This window comes from Vulpes vulpes, chromosome 4, assembly GCF_048418805.1.
Source record: "Vulpes vulpes isolate BD-2025 chromosome 4, VulVul3, whole genome shotgun sequence".
NCBI classification, from domain to species: domain Eukaryota; kingdom Metazoa; phylum Chordata; class Mammalia; order Carnivora; family Canidae; genus Vulpes; species Vulpes vulpes.
Window position 1 is genome coordinate 62,619,426 of NC_132783.1, and position 15,497 is coordinate 62,634,922.

The 15,497-nt window shown below is 46.3% G+C and overlaps 1 protein-coding gene across 9 annotated transcripts in view; it reads right to left on the reverse strand.

Moving 5' to 3' along the window:
• Window positions 1-3,489: 3,489 nt before the first annotated feature.
• MTR (5-methyltetrahydrofolate-homocysteine methyltransferase) overlaps window positions 3,490-15,497 on the reverse strand; it is a 105,045-nt gene continuing 93,037 nt past the window's right edge. For 5 of the 9 annotated variants that reach the window (XM_072755899.1, XM_072755903.1, XM_072755898.1 and 2 more), the window contains 7 exons: window positions 14,254-14,409; window positions 12,619-12,815; window positions 8,749-8,949; window positions 7,777-7,969; window positions 6,557-6,669; window positions 5,849-5,931; window positions 3,490-3,708 (listed from right to left, as the gene is read on the reverse strand). In XM_072755899.1, the coding sequence (XP_072612000.1) occupies window positions 3,513-3,708; window positions 5,849-5,931; window positions 6,557-6,669; window positions 7,777-7,969; window positions 8,749-8,949; window positions 12,619-12,815; window positions 14,254-14,409 (1,139 nt within the window). In that variant the 3' untranslated portion in view covers window positions 3,490-3,512. Of the gene's footprint in view, window positions 3,709-4,273; window positions 5,932-6,556; window positions 6,670-7,776; window positions 7,970-8,748; window positions 8,950-12,618; window positions 12,816-14,253; window positions 14,410-15,497 lie in introns of all 9 variants that reach the window. The other 4 variants (XM_072755905.1, XM_072755904.1, XM_072755902.1 and 1 more) reach the window with 2 other exon arrangements.

The following is a 15,497-nucleotide window of genomic DNA, read 5'->3' on the forward strand; positions in this document are numbered from 1 at the left end:
TTATGACTGATATTCCATTTTATGTGTGTGTGTGTGTGTGTGTGTGTGTGTGTATCACCTCTTCTTTATCCATTCATCAGTTGATGGACACGGGCTCTTTCCATAGTTTGGCTATTGTTGATAATGCTGCTATAAACATTAGGATGCATGTACCCCTTCAAATCAGTATTTTTGTATCCTTTCGGTAAATATCTAGCAGAGGAATTGTTGGATCCTACATAGTTCTACTTTTAACTTTTTGAGGAACCTCCGTGCTGTTTTCTAGAGTGGCCACACTCCTTTGCATTCCTACCAACAGTGCCAGAGGGTTCATCTCCTTTTTCTGCATCCTCACCAACATCTGTTTTTTCCTATATTGTTAATTTTAACTATTCTAACAGGTGTGATGTAGTATCTCATTGTGGTTTTGATTTGTATTTCCCTGATGATGAGTAGATGTTGAGAATCTTTTCATGTGTCTTTGGCCATCTAGATGTCTTCTTTGGAAAAATGCACATTCATGTCTTCTGCCCATTTCTTAATTATTTGTTTTTTGGGTGTTGAGTTTCAACAAATGGTGTAGGGAAAACTGGAGAGCAACGTACAAGAGAATAAAACTGGGCCACTTCCTTACACCAACACAAAAATAAATTTGAAATAGATGAAAGACCTAAATGTGAGACAGGAATCCAAAATCCTAGAGGAGAACACAAGCAGCAACCTCTTTGACCTTGGCTGTAGCAACTTCTAAGAGCTATGCCTTCTAAGGCAAAAGAAACAAAAGCGAAAACAAACTATTGGGACTACATCAAAATGAAAAGCTTCTGCACAGTGAAGGAAACAAAACTAAAAGGCAGTCTACGGAATGGGAGAAGATATTTGCAAATGACATTCAGATAAAGGGCTAGTATCCAAAATATATAACTTACCAAACTCAACACCTAATGTTCATTAAATAACAGACAACTTCCTCACCTCCCCTTCAACCCTCAACCCGCCATGTCTGCTAACGGTCCCCACACCCTCCGATGATGCCGCAAGTGCGCCCCCTCTCTCTCAGACCACCTGACATGGATTCTCCCAGTGTCCCTTCCCTAGAGAGCTGCCCTCCCACCCCGTTCCTGGAATCCAGCTGTCTTGGGTTCCCTTCTCATGTTCTCCACAAGCTGTCCTGTCCATGCTTGTGGCCTGGCTTCCATCTTCACAATGAAGCCTCCCTATTTTAAGGCCAGTCTTCCTAAATTCCAGTCATGTATCTGTCCATATTCAGTTGTGTCAAATTTGTCCCAAACTCATTTCTTCTCCCCTCCTATATTCTGTGCAGTAGCAAGCGGTACTGGGTGCACTCATTCACCAAAGCCCAACACGCAAAGCCACACTGGCCCTCATCCTGGGGTACTGCGGCCCAGACACAAGGCACCCTCCTGCCCCACTGTTGTTTGCTTTAGCTGAAACGTCCTTCCTTTCTGAAAAATAACTATTTGACACACACAACATCAGATACAAAGCCACCATCCCAGATTTTTGCTAATTATTTTCTTTATTTAAAATATACTTAATGCAGACATTAAATACATGCAATAATAGGTATGACCCTGTTATAAAGCATAATATAACAAATAGCCATAAACATATCATACAGCCCAAGAACCAGAATATTACTAATAACCTGCATCCACCTATGTGTTCCTCTATGATCTGCTCAGTTTCCCCTTCTCAGGGTTAATTACTCGACTAAATTTTGGTTTATTGTTGCTTCTTTTTCTTACAACATAGTTTTACGGTTTAATATGGCTAGACAACATATTCTTTGGTTTTGCTTGTTTATGAGCTCAATAAAAATAGCATCATAGCACATGCTCTCCTGGAGCCTGCTTTAGTTCTTGTATTTCCTGAGATTCATTCTTATCGTCCAGTACAGCTGCAGTCCATTCATTTCCACTCCTGAATAATGCCCGTTAGTGTGGAATATACCTATCTATCCATTCTCCTACAGACAGATGGACATTTCGGGTTTTCTGGTTATTGACTATTATGAAGATGTTACAATGAACATTGTTGCCCACACCTCCTGGTACACGTGTGCAAGGTTGTTAGATACTCAAGCAGGAGTCCCAAGGCATGCAAGAGTTCAACTTTGGGAGGTGGATTTGTTTTCTGAAGCAGAGGTGTCTGTTCACATGCCCGTATCATGCAAGTCCTCATAGACTTCTTTGGGATCCATCTCGTCAAGCTCCTTAATTTCTGCAAAACTTACAGATGTAAAATAGGATCTCACTGTGATCTCAATTCATATTTCCCTGATTGCCAATGCTGTCAAACACCTTTTTTATAAGCCATGTGTATTTCCTCTTCTGTGAAATGCCTTTTCCAGTCTAATTCTGTCCAGAGTTATTTTTTCTTAAACCTATTCTGCTTACTAACCCTTTGTCAATTAAGTGTATTACAAATATCTCAAGTCATGGCTTGTATTTTTGCTGCCTTAAATTGTTTATTAGCTTAACATCAGTCTTAAAAAACAGCTGGTCTAATCATCTTTTCTTTTATGATTAGTCCTTTCTGTCTCGAGGGATTCTTTCCTGCTCTAAGGCTTGTCCATGAGGGGAATGGTTTTTTTTTTTTGTTTTTTTTTTTTTTGTATTTAAGAACTTAATATATTTGGAACTGACTGTTGGATTAACACGTGAGGCAGAAATCAAATTTCACCTTTTCCCTTCGAATACACATTGTTCCGGCACCACATATGGGGTCACCTTGCCCGTCCGCCTGGATGCACCATGCCACCTCTGCCGTTTGTAAAGGTCAATGCATGCACTGGTTATTCTGCAGGCTCCTCGTTTCATGGCACTGCTCAGAATTCCCACCTCTGTACCACATACAACAGAAATTACTACCTTGTAACCTCTTCACATTTGGAAGCACTCAGTCATTCCCATCCTTTGCTTTTCCATATAAATTTAAATATCTGCTTGTCACATTGAACAAAATCTCTATTGTAATTTCTGTTGGAAATGGCACTGAATCTATATATCAATTTGGGGAGGTACGATCCTTAATATTCTTGTTCATCAACAAAAATAGCTCTTCATTTGTTCTTATCTTGCTTCTTCACCTTAATCCTCAAGTCCCAAGTCAGGCCTTCATCTAAGCATTGCCTTCCTGAAATATCTCTACCACTATCCCAACTATAGTAGGCTAAGTGTGTCTTTCATATGCTAACTTTTCAGGTAACCATAAGAATCTAAGCCAAAGATGATCCAGGCTGAGTGTGAGGTCTGATGCTGGCATGGTGGCACCATTCATCATGACTGAATTTCACGATTTGAGAGGAATGAGACGAGATATACTAGGTCTGAGATGTTCATCTGTCTTCCTGGCAGGGGCTGCTGGGTGTATGCTGTGCTCCTCAAGACATAGCTGAGATGGGGATATTGGCTCAGTGAGATTGCCCACTGAAATGACAGACACTAAGGAGGCCACTAATGACAGGCCCTTGAGGACACCAGGATCTTTTTTTTTTTTAAATATTTTATTTATTTATTCACGAGAGACACACACACAGAGAGAGAGAGAGGAGAGAGAGAGGGGCAGAGACACAGGCAGAGGAAGAAGCAGGCTCCCTGCCAGAAGCCTGATGTGAGACTCGATCCCAGGTCTCCAGGATCACACCCTGGGCTGAAGGCAGCGCTAAACCGCTGAGCCACCCGGGCTGCCCGAGAACACCAGGATCTAAATGGGAGGAGGGAGATAAAAATATATGAAAATGGCTGAGAAATTATCAAAAACACAGGACAGCCAGAGAGTGATGCCAAGAGGGAAGCAGGGAAATGAGAATTTCAAAGAAGTGGTCTATATTGTCCAAGCCCATGCAGATGACAATCCCTGGACCTAACCTCGAGAGGTCACTGACGTCAGAAGAGGCAGGTAAAAAACTAACTTCACGGGGTTCAGGACAGTACGGGGGAGAAGGTGTAGGACACAGCAGATACCTGGTATCTGCAAAGGCATGCCAGAGAGAAACAAAAACAGACTATGTGAGTTCAGCTGAGTGCAGGGAGGACATAATTACAGTTAAGGAAGCCACTCTATCACGTACTCAGCTGAGGGAAGAGATAGTGAATACTTAATGAAATCAGGAGACTCTTAGCAACTGTAATCCTGACAAAATACACTCAAATATTTAGAGAAGGTTACTCTTTCTCACAGAAGAATGTACCACCTGTTTTGAACAGAAGTCTTCTAAGTATCTTGGGAAATCGAGTCCCATTCTTACGTATACATGAGCTAACTGTACCTCACAAAGCACATGGCTGTCTTCGCTCCGACGGCAAGCGAGGGCTGAACAGGTGCATTACTCGGTACATCCACTGCAAATGCAGATGGTTCTTTTTCTGAATGTTTTGTCCCTCTGCCTCCAAGGCACTTGAATGTTAATCTGCTACAACTGCTTTGAAAAGCAAGGCCAGCTTACACCACGGGAGCCGGGAGCCGAGGGCGAGGCCTGTCATGCAGATGAGCACTAATGGTTCAGATGACACAAGTAGCTTCCCTGCCCAGTCAGAGGGTAAATGGGGGTCTACTCCAGAAAGAGCGCCTCGTGCAGTTGATCCAGTCATCACCTGCATTTCCCTGGTATCTTCTCACAGTCTCCATTCATCTCTTCCCTTGCCAGGAAGGCTTCCCATGTGCTGAGCTGGAGGCACTACCCACTGAGCTCCACAGAAGCTACCATTTAGCAAGCATGTCCTGTGCACCAGATCCTATACTACGTGCCCTACATGCAACTCTTATTTATCTGCCCTTCAGGTCCATGGCAGAGGAACTGGTATCACTGCCCCCATTTCACAGAGGGGAAGATAGTGTTGGAGAGTGTAAGCGATCTGCCCATGTCACACAGCAAGTAAGTGGCAAAGGTGCAATGTAAATCCAGGTAGGTTTGACCTCAAAGCCCATGTTCTTAACCATTTCCCCCAAAATAACTAAAAGCAAGTCAATGTGCCATTCCTACACTGTAGGAGTTGGGTTGCTGCAGAAATAGGAGAATTAAGTGGAATCAACGCTGCTCATCTGCCGAACTCTGCACAGGACACCACAGCTCATTTGAGAGTTGCTCAACTCCAGAAAACAGCTAAACAATGCTAACTACCCTCAGCAGCCACTTTCTCGCCCCACCTCCTTGCTTCCGCTCAGGGCAGGGAATGTGAAAACTAGAACACCACTGTGTTCCACCACACTAGGGCAAACAGCTTGGGCATTTCTGAACCATCAACAGTGAGAGCAGGCCTTCTGCAACCATGTGATGGAGACTTTAGAAAATGAGGTCTTCCAGAGGGACAGTAGAGTTATACTTTCTTCCCTGGCAGAGTCTGCTGTTGTAACCATTTAGATGAAAATGCCCCATTTTGCACAGTGTGACTTTTGCCACAGGGCCACATTTTTCGATACATCTCTCTATTCAGCTAAGTTCCAGGCTTTTTCTTAAGGGAGCAAGAGAAAGAAAAAAAAAAAAAATAGGTGACCTCCTGGACCAGAAGTAAAAATGAAAAACGCAAGTTGACTTGCTTTGAAATGCAAAAGACCTCCATCTCCAGCTTGTCCCATCCAGGAAAACCACCAGAGTGGGGGTTACTGCTCTTCATTTGAGGTTCTCTGGAAAGGAGCCACTTGCTTCCAAGGACATAGGAAAGCCCTGCTCCTGTACAGGGTTCCACTGGACAGTCTTCCAAAAGCCTGACGCAGAGCAAATGTCAACCAGGTACGGCCGGGCTTGCATGTTGCTGTTACTGCTGTTAATTTTAAAAGGCACTCTAGACTATATTTTTTCAGGGATCCTTGAGGATAACAGAAAGGGATTAAAACAAAAAGTTACTCTGTATCATATCCCAGAATGGGTCCCAGCCATTTCTCAACCTCAGCCACAGACATGTTCTTCCTCAGAGCATAATCTTCAATCTGTAAAAGATTAAAAGCAGCATATCAAACCAAAATGATAAGACTTTCTGAAGTGAAGTTTCCACAGGATTTGCCAGGAAACATTAAAAGCCTTCCATTTCTTGTCTTAATAGCAATCTATTGAGTTACATGGAGATGGATATTTATTCGCCAAGTTGCCTTATTCTCTGGGCAGAAAACAACAAGCAGTAAGTATCTGGTGCTTAGACGCTGGCTTGAGTGTGTGAATGTTGCGGGCTAAGAGGTGTAAATGGGAGGAAAGAATCAGGGTAACAAGCTGAAATCAAATTAAGACATTATCCATTTAGTGGGGGTAAATTTCGTCATGTTTTCCCTTTGTTTTTATTCTCATTCACATGTAAAATAAATTAGGTTCTACAGTTCTACTTAAGACAAGACAAGCATTGGGGCGCCTGGGTGGCTCAGTCTGTTAAGTGTCTGCCTTCAGCTCAGGTCATGATCCCAGGGTCCTGGGAATCAGACTCCTGGCTCAGTGGGCAGCCTGCTTCGCCCTCTGCCCCTCCCCCATTCATGCATGTGTGAAAAATAAATAAAATCTTAAAAAAAAAAAGACAAACAATGTAGGCATCTAGGGAAGCCATAAACAATGAAACAGCTAACTTACCTGGTCCTTGGAAATCTTCCCCACTGCAAAGTATTTGGACTTCAAATTGGAGAAGTAAAGGCCGGATACTGCTGAAGCAGGTGCCATTGCTAAGGATTCTGTTAACCTAATGCCTGGAGACAGCAACATGGGGGAAAAACGCAGATTCATCCCATGCCTAGCAGAGGGCCTGGTGGTTGGTAGCACCCAATAAACTCTTGTTTAGGAGGTAACAGGTGAATGAAAATGAGCTGACACCTTCTAGGTGGACACCCGACACAGAAATTCAGGCCAGTGTCCTCTAATCCAGGGGGACAGGCCTGGCAAAGCCTGTCTGTCTGCCCCCACCACAAGTCTCCAATACCAGTTACAGAGGTCTCCACATGCTCTGCAGTGCAGGCCTCTCAAGTAAGGAGTGCCAGCCCTGGGAGGTGAGCACCATCTGGACCCCAGGCTTGTGCCACTAGGGGATGATTGATAGTCGGGCCCTGAGAACGAGCCCACAGCAGTACTCAAAGGAAACACCGAGGCCAGCCAGTACAAGCCATCCACCTCACGGACAGGGAACAGAGTGGTGCAAGGGTTAAACCTTTGCCGAAGATCACCAGGTAGTCTGTGGCAGGGAAGGACTCTAATCTGCATCTGACGGGCCTAGGAGTCCACACCATTCCTGCCAACTGCATCCAAACGCCCCAGTCTCTCACTGAGACATATGTTCCTGCCACCTCATGGGCACACAGCATGCTTCTGATGAGTTCCATGGAAACAGTTAACTGTGCTAAAAAAGAGTAAAGGCCAAGACAGCGAAGAGCAGAGGGGTGTGGTGGGTGTTGCACAGAAGCAGTGTCGGGAGACATGGTCTGTGAGCAGAAGGAGGAGGTGACGTGACCTATGTCACTAAAGGCTGCAAAGGTCACTGATGGAGAAATTAAAGCAGCGCGCAGGAGATGAGGGGCAGGGAGGGAGATGTGTGGGCAATATGATGTGCTAACTTCTCATCTGTTGCAGGTTAAGAGAAACTGTTCATTGCAACTGATTGATCTAAACATGGGCATGTGAGACTACCATTCAGTCACATGGATATAAACTACCATGATCAACAGCTACAAGGAGAGTCAGTGGGATGTCATTCTAAGGCTTTCCCTATTTTAAAATGCTTAGCCCGGGTGCACTGCTGTGAGAAGGGCAGGCCTAGGAACCGCACAGGGGAGGACAAGGGCTCCCCAGCTCCTGGTACACACCTGTGCACTGTTCCACGTTGGCGAGCTTCCACATGGTTAGCTTCTCACTGTGGTCAGGCTGGCTGGGGTAGCCGGGGGCTGGGCGGATGCCTTCATAGCGCAGCCTCCGCAGGTCCACGACATCCAGCTGCTCACAGCTGCAGTACGCCCACAGCTCCCTGCGGACCCGCTCGTGGAGCTCCTCTGCAAAGGCCTGCAGCCCAGGACAAGGTGTGCGTGGGCCGCGGCGCTCCCCGAACCCAAACCCCACTGGCCATCAGACCCCGCTGGAGCACTCCCCTCGCCTGAACCACAGCCAGGAGGAACTGGGCACAAGGGGTCAGACTGGGTTCCTGACTCGCTTGTGGCTCTGTTGGCTGCTCTCTGCCCACTTGTGGCCTCACAGCCTGGGCTCTGACGTGGCCTACTCAATGATCTGAGGACTTGAGGGCTGTGAACTGAAACAGTTCCCTGCTTGTGGCCATGAGGAGAAGCTGGGATGATTATAGCTGCCAGCTCCTCCTGCTTGGCCTCAGGAAAAGGAGAGGCGATCTCCCCAAGGCTTAGATGACCCTGGCCACGACACAGGAAGATGAGCAATCTATGGAGGACAGCAAATGAGAACAAGGAGCCTGGACATAGAAATGTGCTCTGATTTTTCCAGGTTCTTCAGGAAAATATCACAACAAGCAAAGGGAGACATCAGAACTGCAGCGAAGGGGTCATGGTTCTAAGGACAGCTACAAACTATGGCAAAGGCTTTCCTTTGCCCAAAAGATGACGTGTGAGAGCAACTCAAGAAGAGCTGATTTAAAATTGTGTGTTATGAAAAAAATAAATAAAAATTTAAAAAACAAAGTAAAATTGTGTGTGATGCTAAAGCCAGTCCCATCTGATTCGGTAAAAACAATAGCAGGACATGGATTCCAAGGGCTGCTTAGCATCTGGCACTGTCATGGGCTCCCCGCTCCACCCCCAGCGCCATTGCTTTACCTCAGCCAGCCGGTCTCCCAGAGCCTTGACCATGATGCTGCTGTAGTCATCACACTCCTGCTCGTAGGCCTTGCTCAGCTCTTCCACCCCAAAGCAGGCAACGGCAAAGAGGCCCAGGTAGTCGCGGACGCCCGAATGCAGGGGAGCAATGAAGTCGGAGAGGCAGTGGTAGGGGTCTGTGCTGGCAGAGTCCTTCTCGGCCTTAAAACCCAAGGAGGACACAGATGGACCATTAGCACGAACATGGCAACAACACACAGGGGACAGCAATCTAGGCTCTTTGGACAGATATAAGCTTCAAACAGGGATATCTGTTTTGTTCACTGTTATACCCAGTACTTGGAAGAGCGCCTGATATGTAGCAAGTATTTGATAAAAAATACATATGACATAACAGTCAAGAAACCACTGAAACCACTGAATTTGCTCCTGCACACACTGAGTGAACATTTCCTGCATGCCTATAGGCTCTGTGCTAGCAACTGGAACCCCAAACATTCATATAAAAAAAAAAATTTCCCCTGAAAGGTTTTTCACAATTCAAGATCAACATTAAATCCTGAAGTTATGCCCAAAAGGGATCCACCAAATGCATAAACCTCTACTTAGCATCATAGAAGCAGTTCAACAGAATTGTGGTGAGCAGCCCCGGGTCTGGTGCTGCCTGCCACAGTGGTGGCTCGGGAGACAGCTGGGGACACCCCTGGTCTGGCCTGACACCACAAGGAGAATCCAGCAGGTCCAGCTTCCGAGTGTCACCTCCAGGAGCCCGTCCTTGTCGGCTTCTCACTCCCAGCTGGTGACAGACTCTCTCCTGCCACCAAACTGACAAATAAGGTCACATACATATTTCACCACTGACAAATACTTGCTGAGCAGATAAAGAGCTAATGACTACTATTTACTGAGGGCTTACTATATGTCAGGCACTATTCTTGGGGCTTTACATGAATTTGCTCATTTCATGCTGTCAACAATGCTGTGATGTAAGTGATCCCATCAGCTCCATTTCACAGACGGAAAACCTGAGACAGCGCTCGATCTGCAAGCTCAGAGTCAGACAGTGGAAGGTCTGGGGGATGGACACCACAACCCCCACTCTTGACTGCTGTATGGCCCAGAACTGATCAATTTATTGATGAGTGCCACACCCTGGAGGCTTTGGAGTTATTATCTACTTGCTGACTCTAGAAACAAGCATAGCCTGACCAACAGCAGGCAGAACGTGGTTAAGTGGCCAGGAGGTATTTGATAACGGACCCCAGAAAGGTCAGAGAGCTCAGGGACAGCTATGCGGGGAGGAGCGGCTTTCAAGCTGTACTCTGTCTATCAACCATCCTCCACTGACAAAAGCCAGAGGGAGACACAAAGCTTCCAAGCACCACAAGGAGAGATGGGTCACAGAGCCCCACACAAAAGAGATGGCCACGACAGTGAGATAGAAGACTCCCAGAGCAATGAGAGGCTGCAGCGGAATCTTCCAGAGCACTGGAAGAAAGCACCTCCTCGGCAAGAGCTACCTGAATGTGCAATATATGCACATAGAGACGTCATCCTACTAGATGTCCTAACATAGTTGGCCACAGCCTGCCTGGTCATGAATGGTATTGGACGTAAAAACCACGCCAGGGGGGCACCTGGGTAGCTCAGTGGTTGAGTGTCTTGTCTTCTTCAGCTCAGATCATGATCCTGGGGTCCTGGGATTAAGTCCTGCTTCAGGCTCCCCACAGGGAGCCTGCTTCTCTCTCTGCCCCTCTATGTCTCTCATGATCAAATGAATAAAAAAAGAAAAAGAAAGAAAAAGAAAAAGAAAAAGAAAAAGAAAAAGAAAAAGAAAAAGAAGGAAGGAAGGAAGGAAGGAAAGAAAAGAAAGACAAGAAAGAAAAGAAAGAAAGAAAGAGGCCAGGGCAGAAGTCTGACACCTGAATTACACTTGCAGAAGAATAGTCACCAACTCATACAGATGCAATGATATGCCGGGATACCTGCACCCCGATGTTTCTAGCAGCAATGTCCACAATAGCCAAACTGTGGAAGGAGCCTCGGTGTCCATCGAAAGATGAATGGATAAAGAAGATGTGGTCTACGTATACAATGGAATATTCCTCAGCCATTAGAAATGACAAATACCCACCATTTGCTTCAACGTGGATGGAACTGGAGGGTATTATGCTGAGTGAAGTAAGTCACTGGAGAAGGACAAACATTATATGGTCTCATTCATTTGGGGAATATAAAAAATAGTGAAAGGGAATATAAGGGAAGGGAGAAGAAATGTGTGGGAAATATCAGAAAGGGAGACAGAACATAAAGACTCCTAACTCTGGGAAATGAACTAGGGGTGGTGGAAGGGGAGGAGGGTGGGGGGTGGGGGTGAATGGGTGACGGGCACTGAGGGGAGCACTTGATGGGATGAGCACTGGGTGTTATTCTGTATGTTGGCAAATTGAACACCAATAAAAAATAAATTTACTATTTAAAAAAAAAATAAATAAAAGTCACTAACTCACTAGTGAGGAGGGAATGTTAACATTGGAGCTGGTTGCCTTGTGTTCTGTGGGGTTGGAGCCTGGGTGCAGATGGAGTGATGTAGCCATCCTTCCTGGTCTTATGATGATATTATTGAATGTCCCCAAGTTAAGAAGCCCTTCAGATGCTGTTACAGTTAAACTCTGTGTCATTACAAATTACTTGTTGGGCATGATTAAAAGCAACACTATTGGTTTTGTGTGTGTGTGTGTGTGTTTTTAAAGATTTTATTTATTTATTCATGAGAGACACACAGAGAGAGAGAGAGGTAGAAACACAGGCAGAGGGAGAAGCAGGCTTCCTGCGGGGAGCCCAATGGGGGACTCAATCCTGGGACTCCAGGATCACACCCTGAGCCGAAGGTAGATGCTTAACCACTGAGCCTCCCAGGCGTCCCAACACTATTGCTTTTGAATGACCAAAATCGGTCACAGAATTTTGCAGGGGAATTTACTACAACTCTTTGTTAATGGCTCTGGTGAGTTCTGGCTCCAATTCTGGATGAGGACAGCTATTTTTCATCACCACTATAGAGACCCACACATGCTCTTTGCATTCTCCCAGGCAGGGCCACAGGACAGGCAGCCATGTGAAGTGCCTGTTCTCACCTCACCGAGGGAAGCCCGGGTGGTGAAGGAACAGCCACCAGGTGTGGACAGGATGGCCTCTCCCCAGCTCCATCAGCCTTCAGTTCCCCTGCCCTGCAGAATGGACACACAAACTGCCTACGACAAGGCTGTGTGGAAAGTCAACAAGACAATCCATCTAGTACCCAACTAAGCACCTGGCACCTCAGACTTTCAGGAAAGGTACATTCCCACCTGTCTTCCCCTTGAGAGAAGAAGCCACTGGCCTATTTTAATAATAGGTGTATTCACAAACCCATTATTTTTGATCAAGGAAATGCCCATCTGTGTGTGACCACCAATGTAGTAACACCATTTACCACTCACCTGTCCAACACCCATCAAACAGCCCTCTCCTGCTGGTGCCCCAGGGCCCAGCCTCTCAACCCAGACTAGCTTCTTCTCTCTGTTGTCCTCACAAATGCGTCAGCCTTGGGCCTGTGAGTGGTCATTTGGTGTGAGGTGGGACAGACCTAGCATTTATACGTAGCTATGACTTAACTTAATTCTTATATATATATTTACATATATATATATTATATATATACACATATATATAATAATTATCTATAGATAAGATATATATAAGATATATATAATTATATATGATATATATAATTATATATAAGAATTATATATTATATATATATTATATATATATATATATATTTTTTTTTTTTTGTAGCACAGTCATCGTCAGCATGGCTCTCTATACCTGCTGCCTTAGCCCATGGAAGGTGGCTATGGGCTCTGCGGCCTGCGGCGCTGCATCCTCTGCATACAGGTGAATGTCGTCTTGTACACTCTGCGCTGGCCAAAACCCTACCACACCCCTGGCTTGCAGCTTCTTCTGACTGATGAGCACTTTCAGCATGTTTTGGGCATCATCATAGACTTTTCTGGCCTCTTCGCCTATTAGGAAAACATGGTAAGAACTCACTAAAAACTGGCAATGATAGAAGTGCCTGGGTCGCTCAGTGAGTTAAGTGTGTGTCTTCAGATCAGGTCATGGTCCCAGGGTCCTGGGATCGAGTCTTGCATCGGGCCCCCTGCTCAGCAGGGAGCCTGCTTCTCCCTCTGCCTCTACCCCCACTTGTGCTCCCTCCCTCTTTTTTTCTCTCTCACAAATAAAATCTTTAAAAATGCCAATGATAGCCAGCAAGAAACATTTCTTTCTGAAGCTACTACCCCTCCTCAGCCATCCTCTCCTGTCCCCCTCTTTCCCCTCAAATACGTCACTGGTGCTTGTGAGCACTGAGTATTAAGGGTTTGGGCTGACTGCAGCGCCCCTAAATGCCTCTGTTCAACAGAAGGCAGAGAGCCCAGCCTGGAGATTCCAACACAGTCTGTCAGAGAATGAAACAAAGCTGGCCAATCCTCCCATCACCAACCTTGCTCGTGCACCCATCACTCCACTACCCTCTCATGGCCTTGGGGGCTGTGGAACAGGTGGAGGGAAGTGTGGCCCAGCTCCCATTACGTGGCTTCAGCGTTGCATCTGGGTGGTTGTCGCTGCATGGCGGGTGTCAGGCTCCTCTCAGCCCTAATCCCATGCTCCTAGCAGCCCACCCCTCCACCTTGCTCTTCTCTGGCTCTTTTCTAACCCACTGTGACCCCATGGCTCTGGGAGTAGGTTCTGGGGGTGGGGCTTGCAGTTTATCAGCTCGCTCAGTACTCTAGCTTCTCACCTCCCCCAACCAGTGCTCTCGGCACAGTGGACTCCTGGGCTTTCCCCAGATAGGCGCAGGTGACTGTGCCTTCCCATCCTGTCTCCTCTGCCCGGGATGCCCTTTTCTCCAATCCCATCTCACATCTCATATCCCCAGTCCCAGTGCTTCCCACTTAATCTTCAAAAAGCACTTCAAACACCACCTCCCTCAGGAAGCCTCTCTTGACCTCCCATTCTGAGGCCTCATGTCTCCTGTCCACAAAAGCCCTGGGCTCAGCCCTGCAGCAGGAGCTTGGTGGGCTCCGCAGGAACTGCCCATCGCTGGCAGCTGTACATGCCAGGAGCCATGCACCAGAGGGCAGGGTCACACCATTACCTTCTGTTAATCCCTGGTGCCCAACACAGAGCCTGCCTTGTGACTGAGGTCAATCTGCATTTATCGCAGAAGAAATAAACAAAATGCCAAATTATCCCATAAATAAAGGACCAATCTAGCAGCTTATAACCACTGAAGAGCTGAATAGGTAAACAATACTCTAGTTACACATGAGATGATAACAATACAGTACATCCTACAGAATCCAAACCCTTTGCTTACCACCCATCCTCATTTTCAAAGTCCCAACACTGTCTCGAATAGCCAAGCAGAAAGGAAGGGCTGAGTGAAGGGTTAGTTCTAACCTACAGCTTTGTCCTTAAATATCTTGGGAAAGCTTCGATTTGGGTATTTGCCCCGGAGCTGCCAGACATCAAAGAAGGGTTTCCAGTCAATGTAGGCCACCAGCTTTTGCAGGTCGTAGTCTTCAAAGACTCGAGTCCCAAGGAACGTGGGCTTCACTGTAAAAAGAAGTACTGATGTAGCTGCCAGTGCTAGTAGGGGGGCCTAGTACACACTTGCTCGGATGCCTTCCCGCCAGCTCTTCCCTGCTCTGGGGCTCCCACACACTCCCTCCCACCTGTTCTACAAAGTGCAGAATTTTAAATTATCACAGAGAAGGAATAATTCCTCTAGCAAATCTTAAATCAAACCACTCTTCCCAGGCAAGCTGACTTCTCTACACCACCCCTTGGAAATTCTTCCCTCAGCCCTTTTTCTAAGAGAAAAGACTTGGGTTCCTCTTCGCTTGCACAAATGAAGACAATAGTACCATAGATGCCACTGCAGAAAAACACAAATATAAGGAAAATGCAGGGAAACAAAGCATCAAATTCAGGATCCTGCATGGGACGGAGAGGCACTCAGGCAACTTCCACTATGTTTGTGTTGCTTCGTATTTTTTTAAAAATGGGCACCAGGTTATTTCCCAGGTGGCTAGGGGTATACATGGGTGTTTAATACACTGTGTTTACACCCCTTTGTGAATCTAAAATAGATCAGGAGTGAATTAATGACAAAGAATTCAGAAGACAGATGGTTCCCCGGGGCCCTCTGTGACACCACAAGCTGCACTACTTCACCCCGCCCCTCCCAAGCTCACAGTGGGGTCAGGCTGGAGTCCAAGATGATGACTACGCCACCAGCTTCCTGGACCCCATGTCCCCAGTTCCCTGCTCTGTAAATAGGATCAGAGAACTTACACTCTCCTACTCACCTCAGGTGCTCTGGGAGAACACCAGAGTCTCGAGAGTATTTTTGTGTCACAAGATAGTAAGAGGCAGACGTGAGAGGGAGACACAGGGAAAGTACGAGCTGCTTCTTAACTTTTGCCTAGAAATCTCTATCCTTTCACACATGCTCATAGTAGCGCTTCTCATTTGTGGCTGGCCATCTTTTTACTATGCAGAACAAACTCTTCTGCATAATATCCTATCGTGTTGATTTGTTTGACAATTAAGAAAAAACTACCGATTTCTGCTGGATGAATGCTCCTCTTGCCTGGAAGGGCAGGAGAAATGCTCCACTGTCGTCACTGAAGGATGCTATT